Here is a 19,197-nt window from a genome sequence, read left to right as displayed (position 1 = left end):
TCAGGAAATTTTTCGATCCATCGAGGCGCCAGTAAAAATCACGTCACTGAGTTTTTTGCCGTGGATCCATGTAATGAATCTATCACACATAACACTGTACCACACTATGGGTCAACAGGGCGTCCAATCTAGTGGCAACGCGCTATTATATTTGTCGGCATTAATCCGGTACCTGCCAAGGTCGTTGACCGCCTTTGATAAAGGTGACCTCTCACGCCAGTACGATGTTAGTGAATCTGAATGCGCATATCGGATTGAAAACTCGAAAATTTGTTGTAAGGATACGTACATTCGACAGACACGAAAACGCGAGTAATTCGATACGCGGCAAAATTTTAGACGGGGCCAAGGACGCTGGAAACGGTGACAGCTGCGTGACTAAATATTTACGTCTGCTCTGTGGTCAATATTCATTCACGAAGTATTAAATCAAAGAGTTATCAGGAAATTTTTCGATCCATCGAGGTGCCAGTAAAAATCACGTCACTGAGTTTTTTGCCGTGGATCCATGTAATGAATCTATCACACATAACACTGTACCACACTATGGGTCAACAGGGCGTCCAATCTAGTGGCAACGCGCTATTATATTTGTCGGCATTAATCCGGTACCTGCCAAGGTCGTTCACCGCCTTTGATAAAGGTGACCTCTCACGCCAGTACGATGTTAGTGAATCTGAAACGCGCATATCGGATTGAAAACTCGAAAATTTGTTGTAAGGACACGTACATTCGACAGACACGAAAACGCGAGTAATTCGATACGCGGCAAAATTTTAGACGGGGCCAAGGACGCTGGAAACGGTGACAGCTGCGTGGCAAAATATTTACGTGTGGTTTGTGGTGAGTGGTATTGATCGCGACATTTGGCAGCGGACGCGGGTTGTAACGATTGTGCGGGGGCCGGCGGTGGCGGCGCGGTGCGGAATGTGCGCGCGCAGCGGCCGCAGTCGCAGACATCGACGGCGCGGCGCGCGGCTGCCGCCGGTGGCGCCGCTATTGATCGCCCCGCTGCGTCGGCCGGCAGCCGCCGCGGCCGCCAGTAGCGAACATGCCCAAGTCCAAGCCGGTCCCGCCCGAGGACCTCCTCATCCCGCCGCAAGACAACCGGATCTGCGGCACGATATGCATGTGCCAGATGACGGCGGTGCTGTCGAGCGTGGCGCTCGTCTACCTCACGGTGGCCGTGTACATCCCCACGCTGCGCGCCTTCCAGTCGGGCATCTCGGAGACGCCTGTCATGTGCACGACGACGCGCGCCTGGCACCGCGAGTCCTGCGAGTGGGGCACGTGCGGTGAGTGGTGCCTGTCGAAGAGCTCGGGCGCCTGCATCCAGATCTACGTCAACCTGCGCCGCAACGGCTCCGACCTGCTGTTCGCTAACTGCTCGCAGACAGCCAACAAGACGTGCTACGGCATCGACCAGGAGAACGCCAAGAAAAGCCGGTGCATCGCGGACGAGTGCCGCAACCTGACCGGCACCTTCAACTGCACCAACGGCGAGTGCATCAACATTACGGACGCCTTCGAGTGTGTGTTCAAGGAAGTGGGACCACCTCTCAAGTGCTCGGGGCGGCGCGGCAAAATAAACTGTATCGACATGGCCGGCCTCCAGACGTGCGTGCGCGGGACTTGTAACAAAATACTCACCCCCTACAACTGCGAAAGGCGCTGTCTCGAGATCCCGACGCGCAACAAGAACATGATCTTGCTCAGTGGCGACAAGGTGTACCTGTCCTCGTGCGAGCGGGCTATACACGTGGACACCGGCCGCGAAATTTGGACTGAAGACGACAAGACCATTTTGATGGCGTCGTGCTACACGATCGAGAACACGACCCAGGGCGTGGAGGCGGGCGACTGCATCAACGGCACCCTGCTGTCGGAGAATTTCTTCGGCGACCAGACCAACTTCACGTACCTGTCGCACGTGAGCGTGACGAATGTGCGCCTTCTCGACCGCAACCGCACGGTCGCGCCGCCGGAGCAGGACCTGCTCATCGCCAACGAGTCGCACCTCTTCATCAACATGGAGGGCTGCGTGAATACGCTGCGCGACGAGTGCAAAGAGTTCTTGCGCGAATACGGCAAGGACGGCACCGACCACAACGCCCGCGCGCGCTTCCCCTGCTTCTACGCAGACAGCGACACGTCCAAGGTGGTGGCGCGCTTCGACTTGGCCACCACCTACCGACAGTTCCTCGTTGCTTCCATACTGCCGTCCACTCTCTTCGTTGTGTCCTGCTTCATGCTCATATTCTGCCAGAAGACGGTCGAAGTCGGCGACGACGCCAAGATGCGCTTCAAGGGCTGCGTCGCCTCCGACTTCATCGCGCCCGGCGAGAAGGCCGCCTCCGCCAACAACCTGGGCGATGGTGGCGGGGGAGACTCCGTCATGGCGCTCTGAGATCCGTCACGTAAGTACTCGCGCTCCTCGCTAAATCATTGTATCTAAGAGGCAAACGCGAAAAAATTTAAATCTCTCGATAATCTACAAAACGTATGTCACTGTTCTTACTGCATTCATTTATAACTATTCGAAAAGCATCCTAAGGCCTGTTCAAGGCTGCATATGACAGTGGACGTACTTTCTTCGCCACTTTTTTCTTCCAGTAACAGTGTCCTCCTACTAAGTAATGAAAAACATGAGAACATAGTAGGCAGGCCGTGATAATGACAAAATTTTATCGGAATATTTACATTAGACAGTTATTATTGACACAAGAATGTCCAGAATAACGTGAAATAAGTCACGAATACAGAGTAATGAAGTTAAATCTATAACATACGGAAATGAAAACTGATATAATACGTCTACTGTTACGAATTATCCTTAGTTTATTGTAACCTTTATGTCATGTACGACGATAGAACAATGCCTTACATACTCTCCTACTCAGTTCATGCACTTATTTCGTTTTTATTAGTAATTGTGAATGAGTTTGACGAAATTTTTATACTGCAAGCGCTTAAAAGGACAAATATTAAATCTGTGCTCCTTGTAGGGTAGCTGTCAGAAATATTACTCAGATGTTTCTGTCTGAATTTTTTTTAACGTTCCACATAAACACACAGTGGTATACTAGACAACAGCTGCGTAAAAGTTGCAGGTTTATTATTTCATCTTTATGGATCACAGGTAATTCTTCAGTAGCAGCGTGTGTTCTGTAAGCATGCACGGAAATCAGTTGTTTTCGCTTAGTAACATACGGCCATTCCACATTCTCACAAGATAACATATGTTTTTCCCCTGACAAACTGCTCCAACCCGCCACCCGAAATTTTAGCTCGGAGCTGCGACTGTAACCTTATACTATTGATCGGGGAAGGGACAGTCAGTGCTCCGTACTAAGTTTCTGCATTGCAGCGTAACGCGCTCACGCACCGCTTTTACCTGTTTAATTGTTTTTTTTTCTATTTTTCCGGATTTTGAGAAAAAAGTCGTATCTGTAACATCACTAGTACAAACATGTACTCCAATTTTTAAAATTTAAAGTTTCAACCAGTTGCATATGCCCAACTATGAAGTACACTGCACGGTCTTACAGGACAGTACTGTACGCTACGTAATGTAATACTGTCTACCATTTATAGTTTAACATTTTCGGAGGCATATATGTAATCTTCGTTGTCAGTCACGATTTTTACCCCGAACTGTGTGTTTATAGATTATTTGTTTCTGTGTTCCATTCCAAATTATGATGTGTACTGTACCGCGGTATTCACGTTCTCATACAAGAATTTCTACAGCTCTATATTGATGAATCACTATGGTGCATTCATTCCTGAGATTTCACGTAGTGTGTTCACTGTAACATTGGCCTTACCTTTATAAACATAAAGAGAAGTCTGTCAAAAAGACTACAGCGAGATATATTAAATGACAAATACCATCATGTGTACTTTTGAATGTTTTTGATTCTCGCTTCTTCATCAGTCTTCATATATTTACCTCTGTGTATCATATACAGCAAAAGTATACACACTAAAAGTTGCCAATAATTGTGTCAGTGGTTCTCTTTCTAGAAATAACAGCAGAGAAGAAAGAGCAATTATAGTAACAAAGTCACAAATAACAAAACAAAAGGCTTTAAGGACGTAATAAATTTTACATAACCAGTTGTTACTTATGAGTAAACTGATTTTACATAACATGTTCAATAAGATGTTCTATTACAGATAACCTGATGCTGGCTGTATAGCTGAACTAAACCTATAGTTCAAATAAAAAAATAATACTCGTAGCAGCGTAACTGGTTATACAAAATTTGTCATGTCTTTAAACAAAATTTTTTACGCAGCAGGCCCAGATGATTAAAAAAAAAAAAGACGTTGAATCGTATTAGCAATTCTCTAACCGTGACTGAAATTTTAAACAAATGAACACGAGAGTCGAAGAAATTAATTAAATGGAATGGTCGTTTCATTCAGCTAGTGCTGTGCGGGACGATGTAGGTTGAGGGGGTGAGTGTAGGGGAAGGGGCACGGAAGTCCTCTAGTGGATAAGTAACGCCTGTTGGACCCTCTGCCATTTATAAATTTGCGACACAAACGAGAAATAATAAGCAGACCTCAGACCATAAATTATCCATTTTCTTGCAGTACAGATCAAAACGACAGTTGCGACAAGAATTATGAAAGGCACATCCCTCTATTGCTGAAATACGTTAAAAAATCAAATCAACGTGTTCCTTGGGTATCATATTCAGCAATATAAGCTGTAGCACACCTGACTTACTCATGTTTTGTGTTATATTTTTTCGTACTAAATAATTATTTTAATAGTGGTGTTCCTTAAACTTCAATGAAAACTGTGTAAACACGTAGTGAAGGTAGCTTGTCGCTTACATTCTCCAGCCATACGCGAAGAATCCAAGAGATACACTTCGATCTTAATTGGCTTTGAATATGTTGTAGTGCAGAGCAAAATAAAACACATTTTTATACGTACCGATATGCCCATTAAAGGCATGAAACTGTCGCATGAAAAAAATAGTTTAGTATTTCTGAATAAATACCGTTGAAAATAAATAAAAACAGATTAAAAAGTTTCAAAGAAAAGTTCTATGGATTTTAAAGTACGTTTCAACGGTGTACCAGGGTTTATTGAAAAAGTCATTTTTCTCGAAATACCCTCCGCCTCACTATTTTGCTTCTCATTTCGATATTTGACTAATAGCAAAATGTATATTATTAGTAATACCAAATTCAGTCATATATGATGAAGTATTCCAAAGACGTATGTGCTTTTGCTTGTGCTTCGTGGGCAAAATGAAAGTGTATTCACCATTTCTTTGAGCCGAAAAATTCTGCACTTACTCATTATTGTACAGATTTACAATAATGTTACAACAGTAATCTAAAAACGGTTTCAAATACAACATAATTACATCTGAAATAGGTTACAAATTGTAAAAAAAAAAAAAAAAGAAAAAAAGAAAACACAAATACAATGCAATACGTTTTATATATCACAAAATTAAAATATTTCTTTACCAGATATCTATATATCTATATGGGAAAGACTTATTAAACGACGCAGCATGACAACTGGCACTGAAGTGGACACATATCGGGTGCGAATACAGCGAAATAGAGATATTTCTATCTTATTTCTGACAAATGCGTCTGTCGAATACTGCTGGATCATATATGATTGCATTTGGTATTAATGATGCTACAGTTTTTGCTGTTGGTCAAATTTCGAAATGAAAAATAAAATAGTGAGGGGAGGGTCTTTCGAAGAAAAGTCTTTTTCTTGCTACATTAAAAACCATAGAACTTGTATTTGAAGGTATTTTATATTCGTTACAGTCCAATGGTATTCATTCGGAGAAATGAAACTCAGTTATTTTCAGGGGTGTGTTTCACCCCCCCTTAACGGCCTTATGGGCACGCATTAAAAAATTTGTGTCTATTATTTGCGCTGCGCTACAACATATTCAAAGCTGATCAAAATCGATGTGTATCCCTTGGGTAGGCTTATTTGTGAACAATTTAGAGGGTCGCAGGAGCGCGTGTAATATTTGGTTTCGTGTTTCTTTGTTTTGGTATCAATGGTAAGGAAAAGGAAGGTTGAAATTTACATCTCGTCGACAGAGACATCATCAAAGCCAGAGCACTAACCCATTTGGAGAAGTGCTTGGGAAACTATCCCAACAGTCTCTTGAAATGATTTGAGGAAACCCTCATGACCGACAGGAGATTAGCCGGCCGCGGTGGTCTAGCGGTTCTGGCGCTGCAGTCCGGAGCCGCGGGACTGCTACGGTCGCAGGTTCGAATCCTGCCTCGGGCATGGGTGTGTGTGATGTCCTTAGGTTAGTTAGGTTTAAGTAGTTCTACGTTCTAGGGGACTTATGACCTAAGATGTTGAGTCCCATAGTGCTCAGAGCCATTTGACAGGAGATTGTAGTAAGTCCAGTGTCTCAAACGTTTTGCTATTCGCTCCATGAGTGGGACCGAAATAGCAGAATACGTACTCTTCCCACTAAGCACAAAAGAATTCCATCCAAATAAATGTTTCCATTTAATAAACGGGTCACTATGATTCGTGATATAACGTCAAATATTAGCACAGCATCTCTTAATGACTTTCTCCTAATCGCGGTAATCAAATACTGGCATTTAAAATTCTCTTTGCTATTCCTCTTTGAATTGTTTGCATTCACGTTGATTGCCACGCATCACAGAAATTTGACGGATATTACATCTGCTACACACCATCGTATTGCTAGACCATGTTTAGCATGGGCCCAGTGGTGAAACACTAAAGCAGTAATTAGGAGATCGATTTCTTTTTTCCAACGACTTCCAGAAAAACAATAGCCATTTCCCTCCGCCTTCGTCAGGATGTATTAATGTTCCATTTCTCAGAAAAATCGAAATCGATGTCGATATATGCTACACGGTAGGCATTCGAGGACAACCTATATATTTTACTGTCTGAAAGTGAGGTCTGCGCTTTTTCTTTTTTTAGATAAAAAAGCATTTATTTTCAACTTCATCTCTATTTAAGTCAATTCGTTGTGCCTAATGAATGTATTCCACCCCTAAAGTGAGACACAGCAAGATATCTATCTTCGCTGCGATAACCTCATTAGGCTGAAAATGTTTCCCAATCACAAGTTTCTTTACCTCTGCTAATATATGGGAGTCAGAAAGTGATAAATCTGGTGAATCGGGTCGATGATGCAGCAATTCGTATCTAATACGTCTCTGGTTCAGAAGGCCTTCGCGGTATTATCTGATATGTTTTCTCCACAAATTCATCATTTACACGCGCCGGCCAGTGTGGCCAAGCGGTTCTAGGTGCTTCAGTCTGGAACCGCGCGACCGCTACGGTCGCAGGTTCGAATCCTGCCTCGGGCATGGATGTGTGACATGTCCATAGGTTAGTTAGGTTTAAGTAGTTCTAAGTTCTAGGGGACTGATGGCCTCAGATATTAAGTCTCACGGTGCTCAGAGCCATTTGAACCTTTTACACGACTCGCATTTTGTATCCCAGGAAACACTAGCCACCATTTTTTCTGCAGGCAAAATCGACTTCGTTTACTTTGTGCAACATCAACAGCTATTCCCGATTGCTATGATTACTGTTTCACTTCTACAAAACACTTGATCAGGTAAACATAATGCAATAAAAATCCCAAACTATATTACATTCTGCACATCCACAGCTGTTCAAGGGCATGAAGTTCGGAAGAATTCCGCTAACAGCTGGTAAAATTGTTGTTTATTGAAACACAACCGCCTAAAGCTATATCATCAAGTGCAACCTACATGGTAAAGAGCAATGTACAGTTGCACCACTGTGTGGAAATTAAAATTAATAAAATGTACTCACAACGTCAAAAGGACATAGGTACAACTATCGCTCCTAATCAAAATTTACGTTTTTGTTGTTGTGGTCTTCAGTCCAGAGACTGGTTTGATGCAGCTCTCCATGCTGCTCTACCCTGTGCAAGCTTCTACATCTCCCAGTACTTACTGCAACCTACATCCTTCTGAATCTGTTTAGTGTATTCATCTCTTGGTCTCCCTCTACGATTTTTACCCTCCACGCTGCCCTCCAATACTAAATTGGTGATCCCTTGATGCCTCAGAATATGCCCTACTAATCGACCCCTTCTTCCAGTCAAGTTGCGCCACAAATTCCTCTTCTCTCCAATTCTATTCAATACCTCCTCGTTAGTTATGTGATCTACCCACCTAATCTTCAGCACTCTTGTGTAGCACCACATTTCGAAAGCTTCTATTCTCTTCTTGTCTAAACTATTTATCGTCCATGTTTCACTTCCATACATGGCTACACTCCATACAAATACTTTCCGAAACGACTTCCTGACACTTAAACCTATACTCGATATTAACAAATTTCTCTTCTTCAGAAACTCTTTCCTTGCCATTGCCAGTCTACATTTTACACTCCTGGAAATTGAAATAAGAACACCGTGAATTCATTGTCCCAGGAAGGGGAAACTTTATTGACACATTCCTGGGGTCAGATACATCACATGATCACACTGACAGAACCACAGGCACATAGACACAGGCAACAGAGCATGCACAATGTCGGCACTAGTACAGTGTATATCCACCTTTCGCAGCAATGCAGGCTGCTATTCTCCCATGGAGACGATCGTAGAGATGCTGGATGTAGTCCTGTGGAACGGCTTGCCATGCCATTTCCACCTGGCGCCTCAGTTGGACCAGCGTTCGTGCTGGACGTGCAGACCGCGTGAGACGACGCTTCATCCAGTCCCAAACATGCTCAATGGGGGACAGATCCGGAGATCTTGCTGGCCAGGGTAGTTGACGTACACCTTCTAGAGCACGTTGGGTGGCACGGGATACATGCGGACGTGCATTGTCCTGTTGGAACAGCAAGTTCCCTTGCCGGTCTAGGAATGGTAGAACTATGGGTTCGATGACGGTTTGGATGTACCGTGCACTATTCAGTGTCCCCTCGACGATCACCAGTGGTGTACGGCCAGTGTAGGAGATCGCTCCCCACACCATGATGTCGGGTGTTGGCCCTGTGTGCCTCGGTCGTATGCAGTCCTGATTGTGGCGCTCACCTGCACGGCGCCAAACACGCATACGACCATCATTGGCACCAAGGCAGAAGCGACTCTCATTGCTGAAGACGACACGTCTCCATTCATCCCTCCATTCACGCCTGTCGCGACACCACTGGAGGCGGGCTGCACGATGTTGGGGCGTGAGCGGAAGACGGCCTAACGGTGTGCGGGACCGTAGCCCAGCTTCATGGAGACGGTTGCGAATGGTCCTCGCCGATACCCCAGGAGCAACAGTGTCCCTAATTTGCTGGGAAGTGGCGGTGCGGTCCCCTACGGCACTGCGTAGGATCCTACGGTCTTGGCGTGCATCCGTGCGTCGCTGCGGTCCGGTCCCAGGTCGACGGGCACGTGCACCTTCCGCCGACCACTGGCGACAACATCGATGTACTGTGGAGACCTCACGCCCCACGTGTTGAGCAATTCGGCGGTACGTCCACCCGGCCTCACGCATGCCCACTATACGCCCTCGCTCAAAGTCCGTCAACTGCACATACGGTTCACGTCCACGCTGTCGCAGCATGCTACCAGTGTTAAAGACTGCGATGGAGCTCCGTATGCCACGGCAAACTGGCTGACACTGACGGCGGCGGTGCACAAATGCTGCGCAGCTAGCGCCATTCGACGGCCAACACCGCGGTTCCTGGTGTGTCCGCTGTGCCGTACGTGTGATCATTGCTTGTACAGCCCTCTTGCAGTGTCCGGAGCAAGTATGGTGGGTCTGACACACCGGTGTCAATGTGTTCTTTTTTCCATTTCCAGGAGTGTATATCCTCTCTACTTCGATCATCATCAGTTACTTTGCTCCCCAAATAGCAAAACTCAATTACTACTTTAAGCGTCTCATTTCCTAATCTAATTCCCTCATCATCACCCGACTTAATTCGACTACATTCCATTATCCTCGTTTTGCTTTTGTTGATGTTCATCTTATATCCTAATTTCAAGACACTGTCCATTCCGTTCAACTGTTCTTCCAAGGCCTTTGCTGTCTCTGACAGAATTAGAATGTCATCGGCGAACCTTAAAGTTTTTATTTCTTCTCCCTGGATTTTAATACCTAACCTGAATTTTTCTTTTGTTTCCTTTACTGCTTGCTCAATATACAGATTGAATAACATCAGGGAGAGACTACAACCCTGTCTCACTTCCTTCCCAGGCACTCTTATAACTGCTATCTGGTTTCTGTACAAATTGTAAATAGCCTTTCGCTCCCTGTATTTTACCCCTGCCACCTTTATAATTTGAAACAGAGTATTCCAGTCAACATTGTCAAAAGCTTTCTCTAAGTCTACAAATGCTAGAAGCGTAGGTTTGCCTTTTCTTAATCTAGCTTATAAGATAAGTCGTAGGGTCATTATTGCCTCACGTGTTCCCATATTTCTACGGAATCCAAACTGATCTTCCCCGAGGTCGGCTTCTACCAGTTTTTCCATTCGTCTGTAAAGAATTCGCGTTAGTATTTTGCAGCTATGACTAATTAAACTGATAGTTCGGTAATTTTCACATTTGTCAACACCTGCTTTCTTTGGGATTGGAATTATTATATTCTTCTTGAAGTCTGAGGGTATTTCGCCTGTCACGTACATCTTGCCCACCAGATGGTACAGTTTTGTCAGGACTGGCTCTCCCAAGGCCGTCAGTAGCTGTAATGGAATGTTGTCTACTCCCGGGGCCTTGTTTCGACTCAGGTCTTTCAGTGCTCTGTCAAACTCTTCGCGCAGTATCGTATCTCCCATTTCGTCTTCATCTACATCCTCTTCCATTTCCATAATATTGTCCACAAGTACATCGCCCTTGTATGGACCCTCTATATACTCCTTCCACCTTTCTGCTTTCCCTTCTTTGCTTAGAACTGGGTTTCCGTCTGAGCTCTTGATATTCATGCAAGTGGTTCTCTTGTCTCCAAAGGTCTCCTTAATTTTCCTGTAGGCAGTATCTCTCTTACCCCTAGTGAGATAAGCCTCTACACCCTTACATTTGTCCTCTAGCCATTCCTGCTTAGCCATTTTGCACTTCCTGTCGATCTCATTTTTGAGACGTTTGTATTCCTTTTTGCCTGCTGCATTTACTGCATTTTTATGTTTTCTCCTTTCATCAATTAAATTCAATATCTCTTCTGTTACCCAAGGATTTCTATTAGCCCTCGTCTTTATACCTACTTGATCCTCTGCTACCTTCACTATTTCATCTCTCAAAGCTACCCATTCTTCTTCTACTGTATTTCTTGCCCCCATTCTTGTCAATCATTCCCTATAGCTCTCCCTGAAGCTCTCTAGAACCTCTGGTTCTTTCAGTTTATCCAGGTCCCATTTCCTCAAATTCGCACCTTTTTGCAGTTTCTGCAATTTTAATCTACAGTTCATAACCAATAGATTGTGGTCAGAGTCCACATCTGCCTTTGGAAATGTCTTACAATTTAAAACCTGGTTCCTGAACCTCTGTCTTAGCATTATATAATATATCTGAGACCTTCCGGTATCTCCAGGCTTCTTGCATGTATACAACCTCATTTTATAATTCTTGAACCAAATGTTAACTATGATTAAGTTATGATCTGTGCAAAATTCTACCAGGTGGCTTTTTCTTTCAATCCTGCCTCCCATCCCATATTCACCTACTACGTTTCCTTCTCTTCCTTTTCCTAGTACCGAGTTCCAGTCACCCATGACTATTAAATTTTCGTCTCCCTTCACTATCTGAATAATTTCTTTTATCTTATCATACATTTCATCAATCTCTTCGTCATCTGTGGAGCTAGTTGGCATATCAACTTGTACTACTGTGGCTACGTGGGCTTCGTATCTATCTTGGCCACAATAATGCGTTCTTTATGCTGTTTGTAGTAGCTTACCCGCATTCCTAATTTTCTATTGATTATTAAACCTTCTTGCAGCGGTGTACCGTAGGCCTCTAGAAGAGCGGCACAGGTCATCCCCGTCTTCAAGAAGGGACGTCGAACAGATGTGCAGAACTATAGACCTATATCTCTAACATCGATCAGCTGTAGAATTTTGGAACACGTATTATGTTCGAGCACAATGACTTTTCTGGAGACTAGAAATCTACTCTGTAGGAATCAGCACGGGTTTCGAAAAAGACGGTCGTGTGAAACCCAGCTCGCGCTATTCGTCCACGAGACTCAGGGAGCCATAGACACGGGTTCCCAGGTAGATGCCGTGTTTCTTGACTTCCGCAAGGCGTTCGATACATTTCCCCACAGTCGTTTAATGAACAAAGTAAGAGCATATGGACTATCAGACCAATTGTGTGATTGGATTGAAGAGTTCCTAGATAACAGAACAAAGCATGTCATTCTCAATGGAGAGAAGTCTTCCGAAGTAAGATTGATTTCAGGTGTGCCGCAGGGGAGTGTCATAGCACAATTGCTATTCAAAATATACATAAATGACCTTGTGGATGACATCGGAAGTTCACTGAGGCTTTTTGCGGATGATGCTGTGGTGTATCGAGAGGTTGTAACAATGAAAAATTGTACCGAAATGCAGGAGGATCTGCAGCGAATTGACGCATGGTGCAGGGAATGGCAATTCAATCTCAATGTAGGCAAGTGTAATGTGCTGCGAATACATAGAAAGATAGATCCATTATCATTTAGCTACAAAATAGCAGGTCAGCAACTGGAAGCAGTTAATTCCATAAATTATCTGGGAATACGCATTAGGAGTGATTTAAAATGGAATGATCATATAAAGTTGATCGTTGGTAAAGCAGATGCCAGACTGAGATTCATAGGAAGAATCCTAAGGAAATGCAATCCGAAAACAAAGGAAGTAGGTTACAATACGCTTGTTCGCCCACCGCTTGAATAATGCTCAGCAGTGTGGGATCCGTACCAGATAGGGTTGATAGAAGAGATAGAGAAGATCCAACGGAGAGCAGCTCGCTTCGTTACAGGATCATTTAGTAATCGCGAAAGCGTTACGGAGATGATAGATAAACTCCAGTGGAAGACTCTGCAGGAGAGACGCTCAGTAGATCGGTACGGGCTTTTGTTAAAGTTTCGAAAACATACCTTCACCGAAGAGTCAAGCAGTATATTGCTCCCTCCTACGTATATCTCGCGAAGAGACCATGAGGAAAAAATCAGAGAGATTAGAGCCCACACAGAAGCATACCGACAATCCTTCTTTCCACGAACAATACGAGACTGGAATAGAAGGGAGAACCGGTAGAGGTACTCAAGGTACCCTCCGCCACACACCGTCAGGTGGCTTGTGGAGTATGGATGTAGATGTAGATGTAGATACACTCCTGCAATACTCCTATTTGGTTTTGTATTTATAGCCATGTATTCATCTGACCAGAAGTCTTGTTCCCCCTGCCACCGAACTTCACTAATTCCCACTATATCTAACTTTAACCTATCCATTTCCCTTTCTAAATTTTCTAACCTGCCTTCCCGATTAAGGGAGCTGACATTCCACGCTCCGACCCGTAGAACGCCAGTTTTCTTTCTCCTGATAACAATTTACCTGTGAATACTATGGCGAACGAAAGGTGACGGAGGCATGCTCCATTCATTTAGGACAAATTGCTGATAGGTGAAACTGGCAGTTACAGAGTCGTGTTTTAAAATTAGCCTTCATCTAAACAACATGCTTGTATGTCCTCTTTTAGAATACTGCAGTGTGGGATCCTTACCAGATAGGATTGACGCAGTATATCGAGAAAGCTCGAAGAATGGCAGCACGTTTTGTATTATAGCGAAACAGGGGAGAGAGCGTCACCGAAATGATACAGGATTTGAGGTCGACATCATTAAAACAGAGGCGATTTTCGTTGTGGCGTAATCTTCTCGTGAAATTTCACTCACCATCTTTTTCCTCCGAATGCGAAAATATTTTATTGACGCTGACCTACATAGGGAGAAATGATCATCATAAGGGAAATCAGAGCTCGCAAGGAATGATCTAGGTGTCCGATTTTTCCGCGCACTATACGAGATTGGAAGAATGGAAAATTATTGTGAAGGTGGTTCGATGAGCCCTCTGCCATGCACTTAAATGTGATTTGCAGAGTATCCATGAAGATGTAGATGAAGAAAAAAAGAAAAATATTTTGTAGCGAAAGAATGAAAAAAAAATAAAATTTGTCTGCATCTAAACAGAAAAAAGAAAAATGGTTTGTAGTGAGAGGACTCTAAAAACATTTTTAAAATAGGACCGAATTGGCGATAAAAAATTGTCACCGCTAAATTAATTAGTCGTGGCACTATGCAAATTACTGTTTGGAATGTAACAGGTGAGAGTGTCTTACCAGTGCGATGGCAGGGCAACCTGGTATTGGACAAAGTAAAAGCGACCCGACCGAACGACTATCAAGGAGAGGTCCCCAGGGGTGGGGTAGACTTTTTTAATCCAACTACATTGTTCTGTACTTTAAGATCCCACGAATCACATCCTGCAGCCAGTCACCCTGGTGGGCCCTCGCTCGTGGAAAAAAAAAAAAAAAAAAAACGCTAAAGCCGGCTTTGGTGGCCGTGCGGTTCTAGGCTTCTAGGCGCTGCAGTCCGGAGCCGCGGGACTGCTACGGTCGCAGGTTCGAATCCTGCCTCGGGCATGGATGTGTGTGATGACCTTAGATTAGTTAGGTTCAAGTAGTTCTAAGTTCTAGGGGACTGATGACCTAAGATGTTAAGTCCCATAGTGCTCAGACCCATTTAAACCATTTTTTTGAAAACGCTAAAAACGACAAAGCGCTCCTAGTCGTTAGTACATATCTTCGAACTGTCACATGGATAGCTTCTGTTCCGTCAGCCAACTACTCTTAGTCGGTCGTGTGGGCCACTGTTACTTTGTCCAACAACGGGTTGCCCTGCCGCTGCACTAAGACACTGCCACCTGATACATTCTACACAGTAATTTGCATTTTTCCGCGACTTATTATGTTATTAGTAACAATTTTTTATTGCCAGTACGGCCCTTTTTTAAAAAATATTTTCATAGTCCTGTCACTATAAAATATTTTTCTTTTTTTCTTTTTAGATGCAAGCCATTTTAAAAAAAGGCTCTGCAACTGCAACTTTCACCTATCAGCAATTTATCCTAAATGAATGGAGCACGTCTTCGTTACCTTTCGTTCGCCATAGTATTGGCAATATTCACTGATTTCTAAATTCTGACTAGGAGTCATGGATATGGCCTTTTAACGTTGTGAGCATATTTTAGACATTCCTTAATTAATTTGAATATCCACAATATCTTCACCATGTAGGTTGCACCTAATGATGTGGCTTCGGGCCGCAAAACCGGTTGTGTTTCGATAAACAACAATTTTACCAGCTGTTAGTGGATTTCTTCCTATCATCAACAAAAATCCTCTTCAGTTGTAAGTAATTAGTATTTTTTATTGCAATCCCGATTTCGGAAGCTTGAAGCTTCATCATTATGTGCCAACCAACCCTGAACAAGAGGAGGAGAAGCTAGCTTAGAAGAACTATGGGGCTGGCATTCCATTGTTTGTGGATGTCAACCCCATAGTTCTTGTAAGCGTCCTCCTTCTCTTGTTCATAACTGGCTGCACCTAATGGGGGAGGCTGAAACTTCCAAAACCGGTTGCGTATTAAAAAAGACGTATCAGTCACAACTGAAGTGGATTTTTATTCAGTCAATATGTTTCGCTCTGATGTAAAGTGGCAGACACACGTCTTATACAGAGTAACAAATCGCCGAAAAAGTTAGTTGGATTTTTTTAACTGCTCCAACATTATTTGGAAATTTGTTGTTTTTTGGCCCATATCCAATAAATGTCACACTTAATTTGCACTTATGTCTCTCATATTCTGTTCTACATTTAAAATGTTGTTCACTCTTCCATTTGACATGGCTGTAGTGTCAGGTATTCCATACACATCCAAGCGGCAGTCGTCCAATAACCTGTTGTCTGATTTCCCTGCGTTTTCAATTTTATTTGCGTATTTGGGACGTCCTTCACGTGGTTCACCTTAACAAGATGTGCAGCTACATTGCATTCAGCAGTCTAATTCTTAACTGAGGTGAATGAAGAAACAGTGTATTTATAAACCTTCACCAACTATGAGTGAGCTTCTTTTGCGATAAACCGTCGAAAGCAAACAAATTTGTAGGGCACGATATTTCGGTTTATACATTTGAACAACCCATAAATAAACAAGAACTTTGAAATGCAATATAACATGTTCATATTCTAACAAAACAGAGGCAAAATTTCTTCGATATGAACGCCATCTGTGTCAGAACGTATCACCTTCCTCTTATAAGCACTTGGCGTTTGCTTCCTATGAACACTCTCCGTCTAGGACAACGTAGTGTATTCTGTCAGTATAAGTTATTTAATCACATATCTGTGAGTTTACTACGAATGGTGGTATCTGCGATATCAATAGATCATATGATAAGGTATTGGCTTCCTTATGGAGCTCTAGAATTATGAAATATCTCTTTTCACTTGTGTCAATAATAATTTGTCACCAACGGAAATTCATCTAAAGTCGGTGATAGTTTCCCATCAAATCGGTAACCGTGAATGTGCCATCTTTGTGTCTCTTGACACTGAGAAAGCATGTGAACGTGTATGGAATTCCGATATTTTCAAACTCCAGTGGTATGCACTTCCAATAAACTATGTCCACATTCTTGCATCCTTTCTCTCCAACCGTTCATCCTACGTAACCATGAACTGCACTTTTTCCCTTATCTTCCATGACACATCATTTTTCCCCATGACTCTTTCTTTTCTCCATTCTTGTGTATCCTCCACACTGCAGATCTGCTTAAACCCGCTCCTCCTGTCCATCCATCCACTCTCGGAAATGCCAACGACATCTTCAACCCGATTTCAACCAGTTTACCTCTCGGTGCTACTATTGTCTCCTCGAGATCAAATCTTCCAAGGTCCAGGCTATCATCGCAGGACAAAATTCCCACAGATTCCGTCCCAATGATTTCCACCACGCCATTTACCACTTTCCTATCTAAGTAACTAACACACTAAAATACCTCAGATAAACGCTCGACGGTAAATTAACATGGAAACTACAACTACTAGCCATAAAACAAAAACACCAGAACGGACTAAAACCACTAACCGGCCGAACATGGGAGTTCCATTTCTTCATCATATACCACACCTACAAAACCCAGATCCACCAGTCATCTCTTATGTCAATGTAACATGAATTTCAGTTCCATCAAAATTTTACCACTCGCTACCGGTCCTCAAACGACATGCACTGAGTCTCGCATTCCATATCCGTCTACTTTCCCTCATTAGGATCCTGTATGAGCTTAATAATTTCCGTCCTCTACTGTCCATCAAACACCTTCGTGAGTAGTAGGTTAGGGGCACCGAGAGCATAGAGTGCATTGTTGACAGATGTATCCAAGATGGCTGCGATCACGTCATCCAAGATAGCGACATGTAGACTTGGTAACAGCGCGTAACCTCATCCAATATGGAGCTCGTGAGTTAGCTGATGACGCGAGCACCGTTATCCAAGATGGCGGCTTTTGGCAGGAAAGTGTCCATGCCCCCTGCCATCTCCCCCTCACAGGAAGTTTGAATTTCGGCGGGAAATTGAATTATCTGCTTCTACGGGTCACCTGGCAGTCCCCCGCCCCCCTTGCCCCCCTATCCGACTTTTTGCATGATGGTGCATTATCCTCTTGGAAAATGGGTGGGAAAAATTTGAATTTTGGAGAGAATTTTGCTCTAATAGCTTACTCCTGCAGCTGAGGGGAGTTAGTATGGTGATGCCCCCATTAGAGACTGCACATGATCTCATTCAACTCGAATATAATTGGTTTAATTTTTTTAAATTTGTTTGAATTTGTATACATTTGTTTAAATATATTGAAATTTGTTTCAATTTATTATCTGCCTACAGCAGTAGTGGCTTAGTGTGGTGTTACCACCACAAGAGGCTGAGATATCAGTGCTTGTTGCACTATCGGTGTGGAAGGAGCATGTGTTGAATCAATGAGGTTGGTTCAAATGGCTCTGAGCACTATGGGACTTAACATCTGAGGTCATCAGTCCCCTAGAACTTAGAACTACTTAAACCTAACTAACCTAACCACATCACACACATCCATGCCCGAGGCAGGATTCGAACTTGCGACCGTAGCTGTCGCGCGGTTCCAGACTGAAGCGCCTAGAACCACTCGGCCACACCGGCCGGCGAATCAGTGAGGTGTTGGTGCCAGTTGGGGGAGTTTTAATAGCTGTATTACATGCACTCATTCAGCTAAAGTGTGCATCCACAGCTCACTGCATGAAGAATGGAAGCGAGCATTAATGCTTGAACATGTGAAAAGGAAGAATACGGTCCTGCAAATAAATGCTTTGCACCGAGAGGCATTAAAGATACATTACACTATGCATGGAAACATCTGTCTCTGTTGGAACTGTCTGTCATTTCTAAAGCCTATGTATAAGCTCCCACCACACAAGAGTCAACTGCCTCCGATCCAGCAGACCAAAGTTCTAGACTAGTTCTAGAGTTCACCACTAGAGGGAACCATGATAAGTAACGTGATCATGCAGTTCAGTCAATAGGAGCACAGCATCATGATGACATCACGTGTTTTTCTGAGCTGCACGTGTGCCCCAGCCTCTTCATCCGACCTGTGGTCTGGAGGGGAAATATGGTGTGAAACTGACTCAGTCTGTTCTGTGCTGTTGAAGAGAGGAAGGAGTGTATTTTTATTTATTTTTGGAATAATTTACTTGAGGGCGTATTTCACGTAGTTTATTTATTATGCTGATACAAAACACTCACTCTGATGTGTTTGGGGTCACAATAGACAGTTTACAGACCTGGAAAGTTCTCGTAAATAATGCAGTACACTGATCTGCAGAGATGCAAACAACTTGTAAATTACCAAAATAATCCATTACACAGCATACATCCGTGCAAACTAGTCGTAGATCACCTAAATAATGCATGTGTAACTCTAAGCAAACATGCTCACAATGCTTAAACACCTGAAAATAATGCAGTGCACAAACACGCATGTAAAAAACGCAACGTATCAGCGACTCAAATCCTGATTCTACTGCATGGAAAGCCTAAGTGCACCCCCTAACACATGGAAAGTGTCCAGATACAGAAGAGGAA

The 19,197-nt window shown here is 43.5% G+C and overlaps 1 protein-coding gene across 1 annotated transcript in view; it reads left to right on the top strand.

The window, feature by feature from the left end:
* Positions 1 to 1,051: 1,051 nt before the first annotated feature.
* The window catches only part of LOC126184896 (uncharacterized), a 213,094-nt gene continuing 194,948 nt past the window's right edge, over positions 1,052 to 19,197 (top strand). Inside the window, exon 1 of the mRNA XM_049927528.1 lies at positions 1,052 to 2,417. Within this exon, the coding sequence (XP_049783485.1) occupies positions 1,052 to 2,407 (1,356 nt within the window). The 3' untranslated portion in view covers positions 2,408 to 2,417. The remainder of the gene's footprint in view (positions 2,418 to 19,197) is intronic.

The sequence above is a fragment of the Schistocerca cancellata genome, chromosome 4 (assembly GCF_023864275.1).
Source record: "Schistocerca cancellata isolate TAMUIC-IGC-003103 chromosome 4, iqSchCanc2.1, whole genome shotgun sequence".
NCBI classification, from domain to species: domain Eukaryota; kingdom Metazoa; phylum Arthropoda; class Insecta; order Orthoptera; family Acrididae; genus Schistocerca; species Schistocerca cancellata.
Note: the sequence above shows the minus strand (reverse complement) of the source record. Positions and strands in the feature narration are given on the sequence as shown.